A 25,198-nucleotide genomic window follows, 5' to 3' on the forward strand; every position below is an offset into this window, starting at 1 on the left:
CCCATTTCTGTCTGACTGGGCTGCTGTTATAATCAGCCAGGCTAGGGATCTCATCATTTGACTCTTCCTTCTTCCTCACCTTCCACACCTAGTCAGTCATCGAAGTTAAGCAGTTCTTCCACATACATCCTTTCCTCCATTCCCAAACAAATACAGGGCCCTATTTTCTCATTCCCAACCTATGGCAACAGCTCCCCAGTTGATTCCCTGCTCTTATCTTCTCCCCCTACCCCAGCAGCTCTGTACGTAATCATCAGAATGGTCTTCTTAAAGTTCTGTTTGATTCTGTAACTCCCCTGCTGAATGAATGAATGAAAGAGCATTTATTGAATATTTACTATGTCTCAAGTACTGTGCTAAGTTGCAGAGATATAAATACCAAAGCAAGGCGCTATCCGGTATGGTTTGACTGGGGCAGAAGACAGCAGCATGCTCACCGGCCTAGACTTGGACAATGTTTGTCTTAATAAAGCCCAATAAAGGTTTTTAGCTTTTTGGGATGCCATCATGTCTCCATCAGCCAGGCTGCCCCTTTCCCTCTCATATTCTCTTGTACTTACTATCTCTACCATTCTTTAGAATCACAGACTTTTGGCCTGAGAAGAAAAAACTTAAGGGTTAACTAGGCAGACCCATTCAGAGCTGAAGTATAAATCCAATCTCCCATATCCCTGACCAGTGTTCATGCAACCACTTTAGCACTGATAGTCAGTGGGGATACCCAGACAAAAGGAGACAATCCCTACTCTCTGGGACTTATGTTTAGTAATGGCAAACATTCACACACCCTACCACTTGACATTTTTTTATGCTAAAGAAAAATCTGCCCCCGTGGAACTTATGCCCATTGGTCCAAAGTCTTTTTTTCATTGACCAGGCCAAACTTTATTTTTCCTTCTTACGTATTTTTCAAATATTTGAAAAATGACTGTCCTTCCCCCAGGTCCAATATCCCCAGCTCCTTCCATCAATTCACATAGAGTGTCTGACATCCCCAAACCATCCTGGTTATCATCTGGGCCTTCTCCGGGTCACGTCCTTCTCAAGTGTGCTATCCAGAACCGAACACATTTCTCTAAATTGGTCAGTGTCAGACTCTGGACAAAAGGAATAGCACCTCATTTGGAACACTATATTAATGTGGACTAAGATCCATTAGCTTTTTTTGCTGGCTAAGTCACACTGATGATACATATTGAACTTGCAGTCAAATGAAAATTTATTATTTATCACAACCACAGAAATAATTATCATCAATCCACAAACACCATTTGAGATCTGTTGTTCAATCATGTCTGCCCTTTGCGACCCCTTTTGGGAAGCCATCACCAAACTATTAAGTGGTCTGAGCAGAACGGAGTCAAGGCTTCTCCAGACCAGTGATCTTCATTCATCTGCTTTAGTCAATTTCTGTGCTGAATCCTATTCACTGGAATTTGGATGTTATTGAGGGATTTATCACTGTACAGACCACATGGTAATCCATGAATGAGAATATTGCTTCATTAACTATTTCATGAGAGTCCATGCTTAGGATCCCAGAATTTAGAGCTGGAAGAGATCTTTGGTATCATCTAGTTAAGAAATTTTTTATCTTATTTTTTTTAATGTGTGATATGTACCCCATCTGCTGTCCTACGAAGCCTGTGGATTCCTTCTCGGAATAATTTTTTTAAATATATATTCAAAATTGAAGGAAATTCTGAATTTCAGTTAGAGGTTCATGAAAATAAAAACTTTTTTCCCCAAATCCAAGTTTATATGAAATCTGGCGTGGGCTTCAGAGGCTTTGTAGTCTAGTCTCCTGGTTTTATAGATGAGGAAACTAAGGCTAGAGCTATTAAGTACCTGCTATCACAGTGAATGAGGCAGAATTTGAATTCAGGTCCACCGACTTCAACTCCAGTTCTTAATCCCTTGCACCATGCTGGCATTAATTTAAAACTAGATCTTCTGAATCAGCTCAGCACTTAATGCCCTTGACCGAATTATGGCTATTGGTGCTTGGATCATAGATAAATCTGGGCTTGTTAGCCTATTGGGCCAATTTTATATTAAGCCACTTTCCTGTTTTTGGTATGTATAGTGAACCATAAAGCATAGAATTTCAAAACTGGGGTGGGAGTGGCTCCAAGTCACCAAATGTCATCTCAGTAATTAAGACCATCTGCTCAGTACTGCTAAAGATGGTCCTGTGAATGGAAGCTGCCCAAAACTGGGCCTTGAGGGCCTGCTCACATGACCTCTTTCTGCAAGATTCTTGTCTAGGCTTTACTGCATGGAGTAGTAGTGTTGACTTTGCCTTGTGGAAGTCCACACCAATGTAGCAGAATCTCTGGCAGTCTCTACCTAGTAAGGAAGGCTTTGAGGAAGATTCTGGCAGAAAGCTGGCTTCCCCAGGACCAGCCTAGAACGATGTTCAGTACTAGAAGGCTGGTCATCGGTCAACTCATGAAACAAAGCCATAATTATAGATTCCTAGAGCCAGAAGGCAGTTTATAATTTAGATTGCTTTAGGGTAGGGAATAGAAGGGCTCTTGGAGTTAATTTAATCAGGAGTTTGGAAGACTTGAGTTCAAATTTGGCATCAGACACTGACTAGCTGTGAGACCCTGGGCAAGTCACTTAACCTTGTTAGCCTTAGTTTTCCTCATCTGTCAAATAATCTGGAGAAAGAAATGGCAAACCACTCCGGTGTCTCTACCAAGAAAGCCCCAAGGGGCTCGTGACTGAACGACAAGAAATTATTAGCTATTTATTGCTTTTCCCCCCAGTATTAAGCGCTCAGCAGGAGTCAGTGCCGGGACCACCAAGCCAAAACCAGAGCTGTCCGCACCAGGCTTCCACTGTTGGGGGGGGAGGGCCTCCCGGATGGAGGCAGAGGCTTAGAGACCCGCGCGCGTGAAAGCTCGGTGCCCCGCCCCGCCCGCAGGGCCTGCCCTCGGGGAGCTTACGTTCTAAAGGGGCCGGGATGATCCCTCCCGCCAGAATTCTCTGGCCTTTTCCAGAAGCAATCACAGTCATTGAGATCTCGGGGGCCGAGGGTGGAAGGTGGGGCTGGGCCCGGCTGGGAAAGAGCAATCTGTCGGAAGAGACGGGACAAAGGCCCCGAAGCTGGAGATGAGGGCGTCGAGAGCTGGCCTAGGGCGTTTACGGCCGGACCGGGAAGTTCGCGTAGGACCCTAAAGGCCCTAGGGAGCCACAGGAGCTTCTGGAGAAGGGGCGTGGCGCAGGCGGAGCGGGAGGGGAAGGGCATTTACCCGCCTGCAGCCCCGCCCCCGGGGGCCGGAGCTCCGCGGATCCGTGCCATCCCGCTCCTATCACATGGCCGGCTGGCTGTGTTGTGGTCACGTGCGGGGCGGGCCCTGACGTCACGGGCCGGGGTGGGGGCTGCGCATGCGCAGCCGAGGGGGCGGGGGCCTGGGCTTGTTGTGTTGCCGCCCGAGAGGCAGAGAGGGAGCCGGAGCTGCCGTCGCCGCCTCCGGAGCTTCGTCCACTGCCGCCGCCGCTGAAGCCTCCCGACCATGTCGTCTCCGCTGGTAGAGCAGCCGCCGCCGCTGCCCAACAACAACAACAACAACGAGGGCGAGCAGCCGCTGGCCCCGCCCGCGGGCCTCAACAGTGAGTGCCGGGGGGATGGGAGGAGGAACCCAGCTCCGGCCGCGGCCGCTGCCGCCGCCGCTTCTGGCCGGGGGCGGGGACGCGCCGCCGCCGGAGACACCTATTGGCCCGCTCCCGAAGCTCTCGGCCAGACTGACAGCCACGTTCGCCTCTCCCTGCCGCCCACTCTTCCGCGCCCGCCCCTCCTCGTCCCGCCCCCAGCCTCATTCCAGTCCGAGGGTCCGGTCTGGGGCTCGGGGGGCTCCTGGCGTCGGGGTGGGGGCGGGGGCGCGCGCCTGAGCGACAGGCGCAGCCGCCTGTGGTTGGCCGCTCGGCCGTGCCTGCTCCAATCCGAGTCGGCTGGGGGCGGGCTTTGGCCGGGCAGCTCGCGGGGGAAGGCGATGGCTGGGGCGGGGGGAGGAGGAGCGGGCCCCGAGCGACCGCGACTTGTTGAGGGGTTGGGTAAGGAAGGAAAGCGGGGCTCCGAAGGCGGGGCCCCCGGGCCACTCTCGGGACCCTCGGTGCTGAGGCTTGCTGTCCGCGGCCGCCCTGCCACTTTGCAGGGGAGGAAACTGAGGCAGGCAGCGACCAGGTGACTTGGTCAGTCTCACCACCGGCCTGGGAGGCTGGGGCTGCCCTTTAATCCCCATTGTGCATTCGGGGACACTGAGGCAGACCGAGATCTGTCCCGGGCACGAGCCTGCCCCTGCCGCCCTGGAGCTCGCGGACCAGCCCGACACCCCTCATTTTACAGAGCAGGAAAGTGGGGCTCCACCTTGAAGCGCTCCGTGTGGTTAGAAGCCCGTGGTGGTTAGAAAGAAGTAGGATTGGAGTAGTTAAAAGGGAAATTTGGGGCTTCCCTCCCCCCATCCCCTGGCAATCCTGGGGACCCCCCTTTTTGCTCCCACGTTTTTGGCCTGTGGGACAGGTCATTTAAAGGCTGCTGGAGTGAGCAGCCCGGTAAGACTTTTTTTTTTTTTAATCGTGTAGTGCACTTAAAGTGACTTTAGTAGTGTGGTGGAGCTGTATGTCATTAATCCTACTTATTAATAATCCATTGTGCCCCCAAGTCAGAGCACATCACAGAACAAATCTGTGAAAAGAAAGACTGAACTTTGTTCCAAGTAAGTAACTTGGAGGTCCCTCATGGTCAGCGGCGTTTCGGAGGCTCTGGGTGCCAGAGCTCCGATGGCCTGGAAGGGCTGAGGACACAGGCCCTGACGCCACTTTTACCTCTGTAGTCTGGACCACAGTGGAGTTCAGAGACTCCTCAGTTGCATAGGGCTTGCAGTCTACCTGGGTGGCCGGGTTGTAAATCCTTGGAATATTCTAGTGAAGAAACCAAATGGCCAAAGAACCCTGGAGAAGTAACAGATTGCTTTAGGACCTGGACAATATACGCTTGGTGAACTCTTCATTGCAATGACAGTTGGAAGGGATTTTAGGGGTCATGATTAACCCCCCCTCTTTTACGCCTGAGGAAACTTACCCCCCAGGAAGTGAAATGACTTATCCAAAGTCCTTTTCACCTGTACCTGGACAGAGGTTTGCAAACAGCTTCCCATGTAGCCCCATTGCTTTTCACAGATGAGCTGCTATGGTTTGCTGTTGGAGCTCAGAATCCTCCCTTCGTTGGACAGAGGAAAGGTTTCCTAACCTTCCTCCATAATTGCCTCACTGCCAGTATGTTGGTAATTGGAGTTATACTTATATCATCATGTGATTGAGTTTGCAAAACGGGAGGGGGGGGTGTTAAGATACTCAAAGGTCATTGAAAGGGACCTCCCAAAAGTTTTGCTTATAAAGAAGGTTCCTTGAATGGAGACACTTGGAAAGCATTTGTGTTTGTTAATAGCATTCTTCACAGGTCTTGGAGATCAGAATAGAATTTTAATATTCTAAAGGTATATTCTTTTTCCTTTCTCTTCCCCATCTTTTATCAAAGGAATTTTTAACAGGTCCATGGACTTTTTTTTTTTAAGATATTGATAACTGCTTCAATATAATTGCTTTCCTTTGTAATCTTGTGCACTTTATTTCATGCATTTAAAACCATTGTTAACCCCTTTTTACAGTTGAGGAAATTAGTTAACCCGAAAGGTAAGTGATTTGTCCATGGTCACAGAGCTTACACTCAGAAGCAAGATTTGAATGCAGGCCTCTCTAAGACCACAGCAACTTAGAATATTTGTGTTTCTTTTGCTTTATTTTTTAAATTCATTTTATACTTAGAAATACCCTATATCAATTGTGTTATGTGGATTCAAGTGTCTACAAATTCTTTTCAGTTTATAGCACAGCCCTTCCTCCATCAGAATAATTTCCCAATATCCTGCCCCTACACATGTCAGGGTTAGGGATAGGGAGCTAGTTGGTGCAGTGGATAGAATGAGGGAGCTGGACTCAGGAAGACCAAATTCAAATTACTAGCTGTGTGACCCTGGGCAAGTCACTTTACCCTGTTTGCCTCAGTTTCCTCATCCAGCAAATGATCTGGAGAAGGAAATGGCAAACCACTCCAGTATCTTTGCCAAGAAAATTCTAAATGGGGTCACGGAGAGTTGCATATGACTGAACAGCAACAAAAGTAAAGCTGTTTACTGAGTACTTTTATACCTTTTTATTTATTCACATCAGAATTGTTCCCCAATATCCTGCCCCCACACATCACTTGAATCTCACCAGTAGCAGAGAAAAATTTGATCAGAAACAATGAGGAAAATGACCACATCTGACAACATGCAGGATTTTATCTGCCGTCTTCTACCTTTCTGTTCTTTTTTCTGGGATCCGAAGAATTTGTTGGTCATTACCATTCTTGAATTTAACCATGTGATAATGTGAATGAAAACAACACTAACATTTTCTCTTAAAAAGGTTTTTGTTCCGTTTTGTCCTTTGTGGCAATGATTTTATGATTGCTTTAAAGGAAACTGTTTGATCAGTACATTCCATCACTAAAAGAAGTAAGATTTTCGTTTCCCTTTGACCACAGGCCAGAGAAACTAGGGCTAGACTGTAGTGAATGTTGGCCTTTATGCCGGGCTCAAGGAAGACTAAATGTCACTGGCCAATCAGGACTAAGTATGTCCATTCTGGCCTTCCTCTGCGTGAGGGAAGGAAAGCCAGCTGTACTGGAGATATGGGGATACTGCTGTGGGAAATCTGCTAGCCAGAATGTCACATTGTAGGAAATGGAGGGGAGGAACCTTTGAAAAGTTATTGAAAAGCTATCTAGATAACGTAGTTTTTAATTACTGCCCTCCTGCTTTTCACTCTGGGAAGTTGAGTTCCCGCTCGCTCATTACTCGGCCCTGAGCTGAACAAAACAAGTGGCTGTATTGATTCCCCCAAGTGATTTTTTTTTTTTTTCAGTTCTGAGCAAAGAGGAATTCATTCAGTGAGTTACTCTAGCCCTCCTCCAAAAGCAACGAGTGAAGGAGCCTACCCTAGACAACAGAGTCAGTTGGAGGGAGGGTCTTTCCTTCCTGGAAGGTATTTCCCAAGGACCTGGAGGCCAAGCCTTCCTCAAAGGCAGTGAAATCCACTGGAATCTAGTGCTTCTTGCCCTGGAATTAATCTAAGGTTGATGCTCGGCGTGAATCCATTGGTGCCGATAATAGTACCTTATATCTTTATAGCACTTTTACTAAGCAGTAACCTCCTTGAACAGTGTTGTTAATTACTAGTCAAACTTGTGAACTGTTCTCAAGCTTCCACAGAAATCTCAGTTGTCAAGAGACTTCTTCCTCCTCTCCTACAAAATAGACTTGTTCATCTGAGGTCTCAGTAGATGGTGGGTAAGGCAGTATCCAGCTAAGAGAGCATTAGAATAGTGGAGGGGAGGAGATTAGGTGTCTGGAGGCACTCAGTTGCATAATGTAGAAATAAAATTCCTTCCTAAGTGAACTCGGCGACCTTAATGGAGATGATCATATGTTACAAAACCCAAATTAATTGGGCTTCCTAATAGACTGTGATCCAAAGGCCTGTTTCATTTACAGCTGGGTCAGCATTATGCAGATGGCACGCATGCATTGTAGAAATGTCAAGATTCGTTTTAGGGACGGCGCTTTCAAGAGGGACTGACAAAGACATTTCATAAAATTTTGCTTCAGTGAAACCTCATTTTGGGAGAGGCTGTATAGTGTTAGTGGCAAGAGCATGGGACTGGTGTTAGAATGGAGACAAGGCCTGATTTGAATACTGGCACCCAGTGCTTATGGTGTGTGATAGGAGGTAAATCACAACTGCTCTGAGTCCCTGTTTCTTCATCTGTGAAATGGGGATAACTTGGCTTCCTATTTGACAGGGTTGGTGTGTGGGATGAGCTTTGTAAACAGGGAAATGCTATGGAAATGTGATCTATTATTGTTCTGACCCAATTCTGTCCAGAGCCTCAGTGTTTTTCACAGGAAGCCTTGAGATGTAGCCCCTCATTAGTGCTCATGGACCATATTTATTGCTAAAATCAGAAGTCCCACCTGGGAGGGTTTGTAAGCACACTTGGTTATAGAAAGGAATGAACAGACTTGAGTAAAAAGATCCCAGTCTTCCTGGTTAGGTCCCTGTGTGAGACCTTTAAAGGGACTGGAGAAGGGAAGGAAATATTTCTTCACTCTTGTCTCTCTCTCTCTCCCTGCTCCGACCCCCCCCCCCCCCCCAAAATTGTAGAGCTGGTTCTCCTTAACTGTGAAGGAGACACAGCAGTGCCTAATAGTGCATGTAGTCATAATTGTGAATGTCATTAGCTGGACATGTCTGTGGTATTCAACAGAGAAACTGAAAACGTGCAGTTCTGAACGTAGCCTGCCTGCTGAGATGCCAACTCAGCCACTCCCAGAGGCTTACACTGGAAAAGTGTTGTTACTGCAGAAAAAGCAATACCATTTTCTTTTACACGCATACAAAACTGATTTTTAAAAAGAATAGCATTTAATAATTGAATCACATTTTTAATTTAATAAAGTCTTCAGTTGAGCTAAACATATTTTAGTAAAATTATTCATTGCATAAAGTTCGATTTTTGAGGTTTTTCTTCTCCACACTTCCTTGTCCCTGCATAGATTCTTTCACCATTTCCTTGCCTTATTTCTCTAGGTGAAATTGAGCTTTATCTTGTCTATTTAGAGTATTTAAAAATACTGAGGTTGTTATTAAAAAGACCTTAGGTGGTTGGGAAAGGGCAAGTCTGGCTTTCCTGCTAAAGGCAAATTCCACTTTTCTGGTGAAAGAGAATATGTGAAGCTGAACCATTCCTATTGAGGTATACTTGAGTTTCATTTTTAAATAAGTAAAATTAAGTAATGTTAGCCTCAAAGGACAATCTTCATAACTGTCTAGTGATTTTAAAAAATAGCTGCAGGTACAATCTACATACACATGCATATACAATAGCTTTTCTATTTGCCCACTTTCTGGATGTTAATTTGCAGTTTCTTCAGTGTACTTTAGGATGTAATAACTGATATGAATATTTCTTAAGGAGGAAAATATCATTCCTAATCACATCTATTGTTGCTGTTTCTGTCTTTGCCCACATAGACAAATCATGAGACCAAAAACTCTTTGAAATGAGCCAGTGACATGGCATGGATATTTTAACAAAATAGATCTGGACTCAGATCTGAGAGGGCCTGGAAGAAAGAGGCCTTGATTTGCCACTTAAACTTAGAAGACCTCAGCAAAGTTGTTTGATGTGATGTTTTTGGTTTGTTCTTGTATAAAATTAGGGGGTTCAATTTGGCCTTTATTTTGAGTTTTGAATCTGAGTTTCTGATCTCTCATTTCCTAGATGAGTAAAGTGGGACCTGGAGAGACAGAATGATGTCAAGTGTAGACTTAGAAGGCTGTTCAAAGACCAAGGCTTGAAAAACTGAGCAGGTGGTTGTTGTTTGTTTGTTTTCCCAGAGCTAGTTCTTTTTCCCTGTTGTGATTGGATGCCTCAGATGCACATTTACAACTTTCCAGGAAATGTCAGAAATCAGGAAATCATGAATTGTGCCTGTGGATTTAGTGCCCTTCCCAGTATTATTCCCAGAATCTGTTTCTAGTCAAGTGACAGTCCTTCCCCAAAGCCTTGCTTTGTGTGGCCCAGCCTCAGTGATTAGGAGAGCCCTTGTGGTGTATACTGGGTTTTCCCAGTTTGTTCTTACTCAAAGTATAGTGTGCTTTGATAGGGGTGTTGGGAAAGACAGGACACACAGTTCTTGCCTAGTAGGAGCTTAAATCGTCCCCTGGAAAAATTGTTGTATTGCCAGTAACCAAGAGGAATTTAAAGTGCTATGAAATCATATTAGGTAGAAATTGTGTCTAGCTGAGGCAGTCACAGAAAGTTCTTGAAGAAAACATGAAGGGCTGAAGGACTGTTCTGGATTCATAGAAAGAGCAGTGAACTTAGAGGCCATATAACCAGACCTGACTGCCACTTACCTCCCTATGTGACCCTGAGAACTTTGTTATGAGAATCGAAATATTGGCCTTTTTTTTTTAAAGCACCTCATAAGATTAATGGCAATCAAGTGTTAGAATGTTTAAAAATCTCTTTTACTGGAGATCTCCCTTCCCCAGGCGGGGGTGCATGTGGAAAGCAGTACCTGGAGGCTTACTAGGTTTGCCTGATGATGATGGCTTACCTATTTCCCAGAGCAACAACTCTGAATGGTTGTGGTACCTACTTGTGGGCAGTGGTTCCACCCTGACCTGCTATTTCTCTCTTTTTTTTTAAACATTTAATTTTTATTTTATTTTTTCTCAATTACATGTAAACCAAAATTTTTAACATTTTTAAAAAAAATTTTGAGTTCCAAATTCTTTCCTGCTTTCCCGTTACCCTCTTGAGAAGGCAGGCAGTTTGATATAAATTACGCATACCCAGTCATGCAAAACATTACCATATTAACCATGTTGCCAAAAAAAAAAAACCCAAAACCCCAAGAATACTAAAGTTTAAAAAGTAGGTTTCAATCTGCTTTCAGGCACCATTAGTTCTTTCTCTGGAGGTGAATAGGATTTTTCATTATAAGTCCTTTGTATTGCTGAGAATAGCTAAGTCATTCACAGTTGATCATCTGTACGAGGTTGCAGTTAACTGTGTACAGTGTTCCCCTGGTTCTGCTCACTTCACTTTTCATCAGTTCATGTAAGTTCCCAGGTTTTTCTTCAATTATGCTGCTCATCATTTCTTTTATCACAATAGTTTTCCTTCAGCTTGTTCAGCCATTCCCCAATTTCTAGCATCCCCTCAATTTCTGGTTCTTTGCTACCACAAAAAGAGCTGCTATAAATATTTTTATACATAATAGGTCCTTTTCCTTTTTCTTTGGTTTCTTGTGGTACAGACCTAGTAGTGATATTGCTGTGACCTGGATTTCTTCTGTCTGATGCCTCCCTGCCTTGGTATGGAAGGTATAGGGGATGGGAAAAAGATGCATACATCTTACTACCCTGATGATGGTGGAATAACTTTCATTAAAACTAGTCGTGACTGAGTCTAAAGACTTTCAAACTTACCAGCATGTGTAGGGTGACTAAAAGTTAAAAGTTCACTGGGTTCAGAAACCTCCTGGGATGACCAGATATTTTCATTAGGAAGGTCCCTCCCCATCTTCCTATTGGCCCCACTCCTTGCAGCTCTACAAGCGTCCTAGTCTTTTAGTAGGATGAGTTAGCCTGGAGCAGAAGCTGAGTTTGTGTACGAAAACAGCCTTAGGACAACCCAGGAAAAAGGGAGAGCCTATGGGACAGGAGAAATAAGACAAGATTACAAGGTATGTTTCTGTATGGAAAGAAGGGAGACAGAGAGAAAAGAAAAAAAGCCAGTTTGTTGGAGATCCAAAATTTGGTGTGTTCTGGGCTAGCTTGGGAGGCTTCTTAGAGCTGGACTGAACCAAGAGAACTGGGTTTAGTCCCAGGTCTGCTGCTAATTCAGTATATGACCTCAGGAAGCTCCTTGACCTCTTCAGTCTCATTTCCTTCTCTCCAAAACTGGTTGGACTTGACTCAAGGTTAGATTTGATCTCAGAGGTCTCTTTTATCTCACAAACTACTACATTTTGTGAAGTCCAGGCTCAATAAATTTAGGCTTGTTGAGTTTAAGTACTTTGGGTTATATTAAGAATTTTTGTAGGAGTTTGATGATAGTGGTGAACATTTAAAAAATGTTGAAAATAAATTTAAGACCTTTGCTAATGTGTTCATATATGTCATGCATGTATGGAGAGTTAACAACTGAGTCCCACTATGAATTATAGACTGACCAGGATATTTAAGAGTTGATATTATAAACCAGAAAGACAAGAAGGCACACAGTCTGATTTCCCTGTTTGTTAAATAGTGAAGATAATTTCTCAAAATAAAAGTTTTTTAGTTCCAATTTCCTCTAAACTGAGTGATTCTATGAATTACTGTGATAATCAATATGTGGGGTAGGGACGTCCAGTTTTTTCCTACGCTTTTTCTTCAGTGTTGTTGTGTTTGGTTTGGGGTAGCCTGGATCGTTATCAGGATTCAGCATATTTACATCTGTGTGCTATGAGTGGCAAATTTCTCTTTTACTGTGGTCATGGCTGAAGTTATCTGGCTCACTCCACAGGTTCCTGGGTGGAGCTCCAGATGAACGGCAACGGCAATGATGGGAATGGAAATGGGAAAAATGGGGGTCTGGAGCACGTTCCCTCTTCGTCCTCCATTCACAACGGAGACATGGAGAAGATTCTCCTAGACGCCCAGCATGAGTCAGGCCAGAGCAGCTCCAGAGGCAGTTCTCACTGTGACAGGTAAAAGAAACCATGATTTCTGTCATTCCTTAGAAGATGGTGGCTGACCCAAAGCATTTTATGGGTTTAACTCCTGGCATGTGTGAAATTGAGCTTATCAAAAAGCCAGGCTTCAATTCTGATGCAGAGTGTGGCTGTCAAATGTCTCCTGAGCTCCCTGTGGGTGCAGATCCACACCGGAGAGCTACCTTTTTCTGGTCCTGGGGGGGCCACTGACTAGCAGGTCATTTCACCCATCTAGGTTATTGGACTAGGTAACTGTTTGGGTCCCTTCTGGCTTAGGATTTTTTTTTTAAGCATGGGAGGATGTTGGCTGGTTGGGTTGTTTGTGTTTTTGAGTCTTGGCTGATTAACAGTTCATTGAAATTCTTGCTTGGCCCGGGGCCAAAGAGTTGTTTGGGTCTACCGGGATGGCTCACTAAAGGAGGCAGGAGATAGCTTTGTTCTAAGCATCCTCTTGTGTAGACATGTCCTTGGGTCTTAAATGAAGGACTTTCTGGCCCAGGACCTAGAGGAGTCGGTGGCTAGTTTTTGTTCTGTTTTTCTTAAAGCATACTCAGTAAACAGTGAGTGACCTCCTCTTGCGTCTGCCTTGAGCAGTTCATTGTTTATCCAGATTGGCTTTAACATCAGCTGTGGCCACCAAAATGGAGTTTTATAATGAGGAACTAACTCAAACACATGTTATGGAGGTTTTCTGCTCAGATACTAGATAACAGACCTTTGTGCATTGAATTATGGGACTCAGGATCCCAGGAGCCGAAGGTATGTTGTCATTTTTCGCCAGCTGCTCTCAGTGAGTAAAGGAAGAGGTTTAACTCCTTTCCTTTCTGGTCTGGAGAATTTTCTTCTGTAGGGCACTCCTTTGGTTTCATATGTAGGTTATGAATGTGGGGTCAGCTCTGGGCGGTGCCGCCGTGGACCTCCCGCCCCTCCACATTTGAAATGAATACTGAGCCCCTTTTTATATGTTCCCTGGTTCTCTAGTCATTCATCTTCCAATCCTTGGCAACATCCTTGACCGGTGATTCACCCCCATATCTTGTCATTTCCCAGGTCTTGTCCATTTTACTTCCACGGCATCTTGCATTTCTTCCCTTCTCTCCATCTCCACAGCCAGTCCTCCTCTCATCTGCTCATTGGTAGTAGTCGCCTTGCTTCTAGCCTCTCCAATTCATCTTCTGTGTAGCTGCCAAGAGAACTTTTCTGAAGGCATTGGTTTGCCTACATTACTCTCCCATGCACGAAGCTTCCGGGCTCCCAATGAATCAGAACTGCTTCAAAGGGCATTTCCAGCCCTTCGAAGTCTGCCTCCAGGCTGTCTCAGCAGATGTGGTACACTTGGCTTTTCAGCCATCCTGGCCCGCTGCTGTTTCCTGAATTTGATTTTCCATCTCCCAACTTCGGCTTTTGCGCCCTTCTCCCACTCCTTAAGTATAGTCTTTCCTTCCCTACCTCTTAAAAATCCTTCACTTCCTTCAAGATACAGTTCAAGCGCCAACTCCGCTGGGAAGCCCTCCCTGATGCTAGAGAGCAGAGTCGTCTCCCCCCTCAAAGTAGCGTGCTCTTGCTAGCCATGTGACTTGCAGCTGGCCGAGGGAGCATCCCCTTGTGGAAGGCAGGGATCTTTGGTCTCTTTTCAGGCTTCAGTTTTCTGGGCACCTCATGTGGTCCTTTTCCCTAGGCAGAGATGTAGTAAATATAGGATGATTGAATAGAGTGGGAAATAAAGTTTAGTCCCTTCTACAACTCTGAACTGAGACTTTGATTCACATTGACCTAAGCATTTTAAAAAGAGCTTGCAAATGATTGAAGACCTTTTTTTTGTATCACCCTATCATCCAGCAAGCCAAATCTGATTTTATTCCTGCCTACCAGAAAGAATTGGCCTGAAGTAATTGATCAGTTTTTCTATGATTATAGTATTTTAAATCATCACTGATAGGGAACCCTCATACTCGTTTTCATTTTGAATCAGCCTAGTAATGGGTTCCTGACTCACCTTTGCTTTCTTTTCCATCTAATATTGCTAGGTTGCTAAGTAGACAGAGTGCTGGTGCTGGAGTAGGCAAGAGCTGTGTTCAAATCCAGTCTCAGACACTTAGTAGCTGGGATCCTGGGCAAGTCCCTTCAGCTGTTCGCCTCAGCTTCCTTATCTTAAAATGGGTCTAATAATAGCATCTACCTCGAAGGGTTGTTGTGTGAGGAGCAGAAGATAGAAATGTGTAAAGCTCTTGGCACAGGGCCTGGCATGTAGGAAGTATTATAAATGTTAGCTGTCATTATCATGATTATTATAACTAATTAAACTACTCAGGGAATCACAGTGTTTGACTCTGAACAGCCTCCTGGCATTGCTTTTTCTATAACGCCAATGGGATAGACATCTGGTCAAGAATGGAGGTCAGGGCCACTGGTTCTCCATCACTCTCCTTCTTTGCCACTTCCCATTAATACTATTATCTTTTTTTTTTTTTTTGGCTCGGCAGTGGGGTTAAGTGACTTGCACAGGGTCACACAGCTAGTAAGTATTATGTATCTGAGGCCTGATTTGAACTGAGGTCCTCCAGAATCCAGGGCCGGTGCTCTATCCGTCTAGCTGCCCCCATTAATCCTGTTATCATAACAAGAGAGTCTCCCTGGTACAAAGGGAAGACTTCTGAGAACTGTGTCACAACACCTCCAACCCTTAGGAAGAGTACGACCATGGCAAGTCATTGATCTTGCTTGATCTCAGTGGTTTCATCCATAAAAGGGCAATACTAATCATACTTAGAGTGTTCGTCTTTTAGGGTTTACCTGGAGGATAAAATCAGGTAGTGTAGGTAAAGCACTTTGCAGACCTTTTCAGCACTCTATCAGTGTCTGTTACTGTTATTTTATCCTGGCCTTTGAGTGTGGGATCCCAGAACAGTATTAACGAGGTGCTCAACTCCAGCTGATGTTGGGAGCCAAAGTCATCTTTCTGCAGTAGATTACCAGCAGTTTCTAAATTACAAGCTTGTTACCACTCTTAAATTGCTAGTTGGGTCTTCTAGTTAGTTGTGAGGCACACTAGATACTTCTGCTGATCTTGTATTTTCATACAGATACACAGAACATGAGCTCTGGCATGCTGTACCAAGCTGGAGAGGATTCTAGGACGTTGTTGGTGATGAAGTGTATGCCTCTTGTGCCAGGGCCAGTCCAGCTAGGCTCTGGGAGGCTCATCACCTGCTTGGTCTCAGGGGGATGAGTCTTTTGGCCATATCAGCTCTCAGACCATTAGCTTTGAGCGTTTGCTTTTGAGTGGAGAGTGCCTGATGGAAGAGTCAGGAATTCCTGGGTTGGAGTTAACCTCTTTGAGCCTCAGTTTCTTTGTAAAAAAGAGGTAATAATCCCTCTAGTATCTACCTACTTCCCACATTGTGCTTTGCAGCTTTGAAGTGCTATGTGTATAGTTGTAATTACTAAGTCATTGTGGGGTTGAGATTAGCATCAGTGGAAGGAATAGCTATCCTAATGAAGCCACAGAGCTTTTGATGTAATTGCATTCATCCAGAGACAATTCCAAATCTTGGGATCACATACTTGCCTTCTTTAGGAAGTGGGAATTAAATGACACAGTCTTCCTTGGAGAGAGGCACAGAATGCCTGCAGTTCGTTACTGCTAAGTAAATCAGCAGGGCCAGAGAGCATGGCCACAAGTAAGCCACTTTCATTGTGCAAAGGGTCAGGGACGGGTGTGTGGAGCTCTCCACCCATCGTTGCCCTAGGAGCTTGTGCACCCTTGCAGCCTTTGCACTCTGAAAGCTTGGAAAGTGCATTTCAATGAGATTTTATGTAATTTGTTTACAAGAGAAAAAATGTGGTAAGGATGAAGGCCACATCCTTTTACTGAAAGGAAACTGCCTTTATTGGGGGAAAAGAAAAGTGGGGAGGACTTGGGGCTTTAAATGAAATTTTATTTTCTCAGTTACTTTTATAAAGAAGTGGTTCTCACCAACTAATTATGTTTCTCTCCTTTTCCTTCAGCTTCCTGACAACATTGTGAGATTTTGGGGGGGTGGGTGTGGATTGGGGGGGATGTTTCTCCATTCCCTATGAAGTCTCCTTTTGCAGGGACATAGGCTGTAGCTTTGGGTCATTCAGTTTCTCTAGCAGAATGAAAACTAATGGTTCACCCTTTTTCCCCTCAGCCCTTCCCCACAAGAAGATGGTCAGATAATGTTTGATGTGGACATGCACACCAGCAGGGACCATAGCTCTCAGGTACCTTTTCTCATTCAAAGTGAGATATTTAGCAAAATGCAGACTCCTTTTTCAGAAAGTAAATACATTTTGTTTAATAGATAAAAGAGTAAAATTTTTGTCGAAATAAATGAGTCATTTGGTTTCTGATTATTGAGCTTGGTGAGGTTGGGAATGTTCATTTGTACCTGTGTATAAAGATAGAAAGTTCTCATATCTCCTGTTTACCACAATGACATTCCTAAGGAGTATTTGCTTAATCTCATTAAGTGAGAGGCAGAGAGGTGGAATGGCCCAGTAGATAGAGAGCTGGCCCCAGATTTGGGAAGGCCTGGGTTCAAGTCCTGACTCTGACATTGGGCACATTGCTTGTATCCTCTTGGTGCCCACGACGTCTCTCTAAAGACCACAGGGCATACAAGCTGATCTTCTTTGGGGAAGGTGGTTCTTCCCTAAATGTTCTGGACACTAATTCAGTCATAAGCCTCCCTATCCCCACCCTCTTTTTCCAAAGGGAGGAAGACAGAAGGGTGATATAAGAGGGAAGGTCCCTGGGGGGCCCACCCCGAGATAATGAGCCCCGAAGCTGTGGCAGTATTGTGGCAGAGTTGGACTGACTTGCCTCAGTACAGTGTCCCGCGCTATCTACCCTTCTGCTGAGGGAGAATGCCTTGTCCTACTCTGTCCTGTGTCAGTTTGCTTCTCCTAGGATGTGAACTTAACAAAGTAAAGTGAGCTGCCCCTTGGTCCTCTCTCCCTTTTTTTTGCCATTTCCTGAAAATGGGAGGCTCTACCTCCAGATCTCCCTGCACCAGGTTGCCTGGAGCATGTCAGGAATAAGGCTTAATACAGGATGACAGGAAGAGAATCCTTTCTCATAGTACCCACAGTTCATGCAAATGAAACACTGGGAATTATAGGGGGGTGGAACCTTTGCTCAAGAACAACATTGAGGCTAAGTGACTTCTGTGTTTTGGTTTTTAATGAATAAAGAAGATTTCTCTAAATTGTGTTTTCAAGCAGACAATTTGGAGACAGTATATCAGTCCTAATTGACAAGTGGAATGTAGACAAATTACTGGGTTCTGGTCACTGTTGCCTATCCCTGGTCCCCTTGGTGAGTGCCACAAAAGGGAGGGGCCAGTAAGCACTCTAGCCACAAAAAGGCCTCCTCAAAGGACCCTGCTTCCACATTGGCTGCACTGGCTGAGGATCACTGACCTTCCACCAAGCATAATCTTTGGGGGACAAAGGCAACCTTGTTGCTCCAAAGAATAATAATGCTTGACCAATCATCTGGTATTCTGTGATTTGGGGGGGGCAACAAACGAATATAATTTACGTAGACAGCTTAGAAGTCCTTTGACAAGTTGCCACACTGAGAAAACAAAAAAGAAAATGTAGTCGGTCATCAGGGATGGGGTGAGAAGGGATGTTTGTTTTCTCAAGGGTACACAGTTAGCTTAGAAACTAAACAACAGAGAGAGATAAACAGGCATTTCTCTGGAAAGAACTCCAGATTTGGAAGCTGAATTCTGGGTTTGACTCCCAGACTGATAAGTATTCCTACTAGCTGTGTGACCTTGGGCAAGTCACTGATTTTCACTGGCCCTCAGTCTTTCATCTGTAAAATGAGGAGGCTCCTGCTAGATCCACACTTGGGACCTTCCAGCCCTAAATCTTAGGATGGCCCTTCTGTCCCAGGTATCACTGCTGGAGCCAGCACTTGCTTCTGAAAGAGGTGATGCTCAGTGAAATGTTTTTCCAATGTCTGGTTAAAGCCACAGGAAGAGCTTCAAGGTCCCTTTCTGCCCAAAAATGGTCCAGGAAAGGGGCTGGTTTATGGCAGGGTTAGAGAGTAAAGGGGTAGGAAGAAAAGGGATCAGACTCTGCTTTAAGGATGATCAGTTCTGAGTTGTTAGTTTTGATCTAAGAAAAGAATCCAGGGGCTGGTATCATTCCTCCCTGAAGCTGTATGCTGCCCTGGCTAAGAAGGTCAGCTGGACGTTGTCAGCCCTACTTGTTTACACAGTGGCTTGTGGCCCCCCACACCTACACCAGCCTGACCAGGCTGGGCACCGAGGGGTGTGTGTGTGCACATAGAAACTCGGGGGTACGGGTCTGCCATCAGAAGATAGTCAGTGTCGATGTGTGCATATAAACTCATGAATAACTTAGCATGGTACCCCAGTCCTGGAACTCCAGAACTTCAGGGTACTTCTTAAATCCCAGTGGGTCAGTTTAGGGAATATAAAAAGTAAGCTTGTTGAAGTTGTGCAGACTACGGAAGCCAATGATGAAGGGAAAGTAGAACTTTGTGCAAGTGTGTGTTCCCCTTTTGACGTGGAGATGAGCAAGGATGACCGAGGCCTTTTGACGGAGGGCGGGAGGCCTGGGCTGGGCTGGGCGGACCCTCAGGTCTGAGCCCCTTTGTGTTCTGTAAGGTAGGGATCATAACCTTATTTCAAAAGTCCTGAAATGGAGCATTCCAAAGCAGGTCTTAACTTGAGTGGATCATGGGCCTCCCCTTCTTCCCCACCTCTGTGGTCTTCTGAAGCCGTTCTCAGAAAGTGTTTCAGTGCATAGAATACATAGGATGACAAAGCGAAACAAGTATATTGAAATACAGTTATCAAAGTTTTTTAAAATTTTTTTAAAATTAATTTATTTTTAGTTTTTAGCAATCATTTCCATAAGTTTTTGAATTTTAAATATTTCTTATCCCTTCCCACCTCCCTCCCCAAGCCGGTGTGCAGTCTGATACAGGCTCTACATATACATTCTTATAGCAAAATATTTTTTAAAAAAGATTATGGATCCCAGGTTAAGTGCCCTGGTTTAAAAGGAAACTTACTTTTTATATCAAGAGCAAAACCATCTGGTTACCTGATCCCAATTTAAAGATGTTTCCATATTAGTGAACGTTTTAAACGGCTTTTTAAAAGCACTTTTGCAGAGCAAAGCCATGAACTGTGAACAGTATTAATGTGGTTATGTGTTGGAATCAGGCATTTAGGCTTTTAATTACAAATTCCTCACTTGCTTCTTACTACCAGCAATCCTCTGGACAAGTCCCCTCTCCTCTCGGCCCGAGTTAAGCAAAGACATGAAACCAGATCTTGGAAATTCTTTTCAGCTCTAAACTCTGTTTTGGATGTACCAGCTTCCCCATTTCATTGACCACTAAGAGCCTTACTTGGAACTTGATTCACAACAACTATCTCTGAAAACCTCAAGGAAAAGATGGGCTACCTTTGGATCCTTGGCCTCAAATTTCATAGAAACCTCTCCAGGGCCTCCTTTGGAAATTCACATCTGCTTGTTTTGGGCTTAATTGTGATCTTTAAAAAACTGAAGAATTTCTCTACAGTCGTGTTTAATAAGTTAGATTGTGAATAAAATCAGAAGGAAAATGAAATATTCCAAATCACTTTTGGTTGAGCCAAATTGGTTTTTAGGGTAGTTTCAAATAACCGTTTAGACCGTTTTTTGAGCAATGATGGTCTAAAAATAGCATCTCGTAATTTTTACTGCTGATTTTTGACTTCCTGTGCTGTTTATTTTGGCTGGCATTACTTTCTTAAACTACTTTATTCAGGTCAATTAAACCGACTTGAATTCTGAGGAAGACGTTAAATATTTATCAGGCCTTGACTTGTGTAACACTTTGAGAAAAGCAGCCAGTGTTCATCAGCCTCTGTGCAGTCGATTCTCTTGCACTAAAATAACCTGTGGCCTTTTTGCTTTCTGTCCCTGGAGCTGGCTGCTCTTTATATTCGAGGTGGTTTTATTTTCTCTTTCTTGTATTAAAATATGAATTCTCCTTCCCAGTCTGAAGAAGAAGCTGCAGAAGGAGAAAAGGGAGTGGAAGCTTTGCAGAAAAGTGTGGCCTGGGTATCGGACTGGTCCAGTCGGCCTGAGAACATCCCCCCCAAGTGAGTGAGCCGGCTGTCTGTCGAGAGGCCACAATGGACCACTGTTTCCCTGCGTTCTCTGTAGTTGGACCTGACCATTTCCTGGTGCTTTCCTCTCCTTTCCTCCTCTCCTCCAGGTCTTTCTCGGCACAGGCTTCCTGACCCATGTCTCCCTCTGCATTTCTTTCATTAGGGAATTCCACTTCCGGCACCCTAAACGTTCCGTTTCTTTAAGTATGAGGAAAAGTGGCGCCATGAAGAAAGGGGGCATTTTCTCTGCAGAATTTCTTAAAGTGTTCATTCCATCGCTGTTCATCTCTCATGTTTTGGCTTTGGGACTAGGGTAAGTACTAGGACATTTTGATGTTTACATTATTCAGTTTGTCCCTTTCATTTAATTCTGTAATCCAGCACTCGGCACAGTATCTGGCACATAGTAGGAGCTTACTGAATGTTTATTGATTGTAATACAAAGAATGTGTTTTCAAAAAGCTTCTGGTGTCTTGCATTTTATATCAGAATTTTCAGGAAGTTATTATTAAAGGGTGGCCTCGAGACCACATGTGACTCTCTAGGTCCTTTTGACTGAGTCCAAGTTCTCCCAGTACAAATCCTTTTATTTAGGGCCTCAGGTTCCCCACCCCGGCTTAGTTTGTAATATGTATCAGCTGCAGGTTAAGCCCTGTCAACAGCTTGGACTGAATACTTGTCTTTATCTTAGATTCAGTATCAACAAATACTTAAGAAACCTCTAATGTCAAGATGGCTTGAAAATTCAGGAGCTTATGTAGATATTCCCTTCCTGAGGTGGCAGAATACGTACTGGTCTTTGAGAATGCCTGTTGGCAGACTTCTAGTCTGCAGATGAAAGTGCCATGGGCTTTCTTTTCTGCTGTGTGTCCTCATCTGAGGGAGAAGCATTGGCTTTCAGATTTCCCTTAACCTTTGTTTGTAAGCCCCTTCATGTCCTAGGTGTGTTGTGTTAATGGACTGTGCCAGTAAAATTGCCTTTATCCAGAAACGGAGTATCAGTTTCATCTTGGACTTAACAATTGGCAACAATATTGAAAGATGTAAGAAGTTACCAAGTCATAGGAAAAAACCTGTTTTGTGTTAGGCTTTTCCTATGTTTCAGTTCCTGTGCGTTTGTAACCTAAAAAATGGAATACTGCCTTCAAGGAGCTGCCAGGAGAGGCATAGTGGCTTTAGAGCTGGCCTCAAGTCCTGCCTTGGAGGCGTCCTGGCTGGGTGACCTTGGGCAGTTCCCTTAACCTCACCTTGCCCCAAGTACCTCTTAAGATGACAGATTGCAGAGACGAGTCGTGCCTTGGCAAGGTCACATAGTAAATGGCAGAGCACAGATTCAGGCTCCGGCTAAGCAGTCAGTCATCAGAGTCGCTTAATCAATGCTGGGACGGGTGGATGGTGAGGATGGCTAGTGGTCCGAAGGAGGCATTTCAGGCTGATGCCCAAATGCCCATCTCTATAGCGTCCTTAGTGAGCGTACTTGGCACGGCGCCTGGCACTCAGTAGATGCTCAATAAATGCTTGTTCTCTTCCCATAAAAAGTTCCTTTGTCAGAAATTCATCATTGTATAGTTTAGGGGTGTGTAACTGACAGACAGGTGAAGTATAATGCCCTGTGTTTCTTTTCAGCATCTATATTGGAAAACGACTGAGTTCCCCGTCTGCTAGCACCTACTGAGGGAGAGGAGAGCCCTGGACGTGCGTGTGCCCTGTGAAGCGCTATCCCTGTCACGTTAGTGTATTTGAACTTGAGACCATTCTAAGCATGCCCCAGTCCTCGCCCCTCTTTTTACATATCCACGTTCCAGCTCCTCTTGGGATTCAGTATTTTATTCAAACTCTTGGGAGGCATTTTCATGACCTCATTCCCTCTTTGGCCTGTAAGACCCTCAGAGTTTCCTCACAGAGTTTACCGTTGTCTAGAAATTTGCAATGTCTTCTTTTCAACGCAGATGCCACCAGCAAGTGATTTTTTTCCATAGCCCTGTTTGTTGCCTCCTTTTCAATCCCACCTGAGTTAGAGCTGCAGCATCCCCATAGAAATATTGACTGCTTTAGGACAACGACCATCACTCTTTTAAAAAAGAAAGCAGGTTAGCAAGTACCCTACCAAACCTTGGTTTTTCAAGACAAAGACAAGCTCTCGTAAGCTCACAATTTATAGTTATAACAAAAACAAGAAAAAGAAACACAAAAAAAGTAGTCTGTGGCAATAAAAAAATGTATTTCAAACCAGCTTTGGGGCCATTTTCTCTCCGAGCCTCCTGGTGTTGACTGGCACGTTGGAAATTTGCAGGAGGCTGGCTGCACAAATAAATGATGGGGACTAAGCAGGGTAAGCCCTGAAGTACTGACGACTAGTGTGTTATCAGAATGTTGGCTTTTCCATGATGCAGAGCCCTTACTTCTTTTAGACAGGGTCTCAGGCCTAGACAAGAGAAGAAAGATGGCATTTGGGACTTTGGGTGTTGGGATTTTTTCCTGCTATGTGTGAATTTGTTTTCGTTTTTCATCTCTTTCCTTAAAGGATTGTTTCCCCCCTTTTTTTCCCCCTAAAGAGAAGCTGTTGAATGACTTCTAATGTGTTTGGTGCGTTTACAGGCTTCTTGTTTTTGGAAATTTCATTTCTTCTGGAACCCTTTAAAGACGCCGTTGGGCCTCCAGAGCTATTCCAAGTACTGAGGGCTGTTTCTGTGGAATGGTCCTGGGGTTGGGGAGCAGTTGACCAAGTCCTGAAATGATGTCCCTTTTGGTGTTCTTCCAGAGCTCTCACTTGTTACTGTTTACTGTACAATCTTCCCTAGGGCAATGCCAGGGACCCTCAAGCAGGATCCCCCCAAGGCATCCTGCTCTAGGTTATTGAACTCATCGTTTGGGGAACACAGCCGCTCCTTCAGTGACACTTTCCTTCTTCAAAATGTGAAGCTTTAGTACCAAATTGTTAGGAAGCATCAGGATTTCCAGTGTCCTCAAGTAGGTTTTATTGGATTTCAGAACATGTAGCATGACTCTGAAGGATACTACTATATGTTTGATATATACATAATTACTGTTTATGATGTAGATTTTAATATTGGCTATTTAGAGAACCATCGTTAACTTTGAAAACTAGCGATTTGCTCGTTTAATTAGTGCATTAGGTTGATGTGAGTAAAATACTAAGACAGCCAGTTTGGCCAGTTTGCAGAAACTGTTCCATCAAACTGTTTTTTTCTGCATCACATTTTATAAAATGGATGTGTTATGGCAGGAATGAACAGACAGTCCAAACACAGAATTTAATTCTTAACTGACTTGTTTGTATTAGTAAAACTGGCCGTGACAAGTATGGAATAACTCCTTGATTATGCTTAAATTTGTTTTATCCTACCATTTGAGAAAATATTGTAAGGTATGAGCCAGGGCCCAAATAAAAGCAACAATGAATTCTTTTTAGAAGTCTTTGTTATTTCTCTTCTCCATCTGAATTCTGAATGTGGTAACACTTGATTTGCCTTCTATAACCTATTTATTTCAATTATATAGCTTGGATTTCATTTGGAGGTGATTGAGAAGTCTGGTGAGGCTGTTGAGTGAGATGGCATTGAACACATGGTTAGAAATTCTATAAATGGAAAAGGCTAGTTTACTCATAAGGACTAATTAATGGCACCTTGTTTTATATTAAATTGGCACAGCCCTAGGGTTCGGGGATGAGAACATTTCTGTTTAAAATTGGGCACATCTTTTTAAGAGAAATAAATGCATCACCCCTTTACAGGTTAAATAGTTGGTTTTTATCTGTTGTGTGTTTAAAACTTGATTATCTTTACAGCTTTTTGACCATTGAAAATAAATCCATCTCTGCCCTATTATTTCTCAAGTAGCTGTGAAATCAACTGTTCATGGAATCTTAACTGAAATAAAAATGGCTAGAGCTTGTTATCATAAGATGATACAAGGCAGTATTTATTGATAACCCTGCTAGAGGTTTGGGGTGGAAGTCTTGGTCCCCCAAACTTTGAGTGAACAAAAACAGATCAATGTGTAATCTGAAAAGGATTTCAACTATTAACAGTTGAAGTTTTGTATGTTGTTTTAAAAGCTTTATACCTGTTTACAGTTTTGGAAATAAATGCAGGCTTCGTTTTTCTTATGTTTCATGAAAAAAACTGGCTTAAAATATTTGTAAATGGGATGAAGAGCAAAAATGCATAGACTCGCACAGTGCAAAGTGGAGCCAGTTAGCTTGCTGTAGCAAAGCATTGACTGTAAATTGAAGACCACCATTCAGATTCTTGCAACAAATTGAACCATTTGATGAAATGATTGGAATTACCTGAGCCAAAGTGATTCTGCATTCTTCATCGATTTAGTTCTTAGCACTTTGTAACATTATATACAGTTTACAATATGTGTATAAGCTGTAGTTATAAACATTTTGTGCCATTAAAGCTCTCACAAAACTGGGTTTTTCTATTAGTAAATCATTTCATGCCCTGCTTGTTTTGCCTGGGGTATAAAAGAGAGTGGGGGTTTGGTATGTGTGTTTTAGTCTTTGATCCCTTACTTAGCAAAGACTGGATATTCTCAAGGAAAGTTCGGCTGATTTCAGTGCTAGAGGCGGCATGGTATTGTAGCTCGAGAGCTAACCTTGACGTGAGGAAGCCC

General features: G+C 43.9%; 1 protein-coding gene across 2 annotated transcripts; it reads left to right on the top strand.

Annotated features, from left to right (window-relative positions):
* The first annotated feature begins 3,435 nt into the window (after positions 1-3,435).
* BNIP3L (BCL2 interacting protein 3 like) lies at positions 3,436-24,997 on the top strand. Of its 2 annotated transcripts, none has more exons than XM_027839952.1 (6): positions 3,436-3,621; positions 12,194-12,377; positions 16,556-16,628; positions 20,439-20,542; positions 20,715-20,864; positions 22,178-24,997. In XM_027839952.1, exons 1-6 carry the CDS (start codon positions 3,525-3,527, stop codon positions 22,224-22,226), a joined length of 657 nt encoding a protein of 218 aa, XP_027695753.1. In that variant the 5' UTR covers positions 3,436-3,524; the 3' UTR covers positions 22,227-24,997. The 2 variants fall into 2 exon arrangements, with proteins under 2 accessions (XP_027695753.1, XP_027695754.1); XM_027839953.1 differs by lacking the exon at positions 3,436-3,621 and adding an exon at positions 11,296-11,369.
* The last annotated feature ends 201 nt before the right edge of the window (positions 24,998-25,198 follow it).

Source organism: Vombatus ursinus, unplaced genomic scaffold, assembly GCF_900497805.2.
Source record: "Vombatus ursinus unplaced genomic scaffold, bare-nosed wombat genome assembly UNPS02014837.1, whole genome shotgun sequence".
Lineage (NCBI taxonomy): Eukaryota > Metazoa > Chordata > Mammalia > Diprotodontia > Vombatidae > Vombatus > Vombatus ursinus.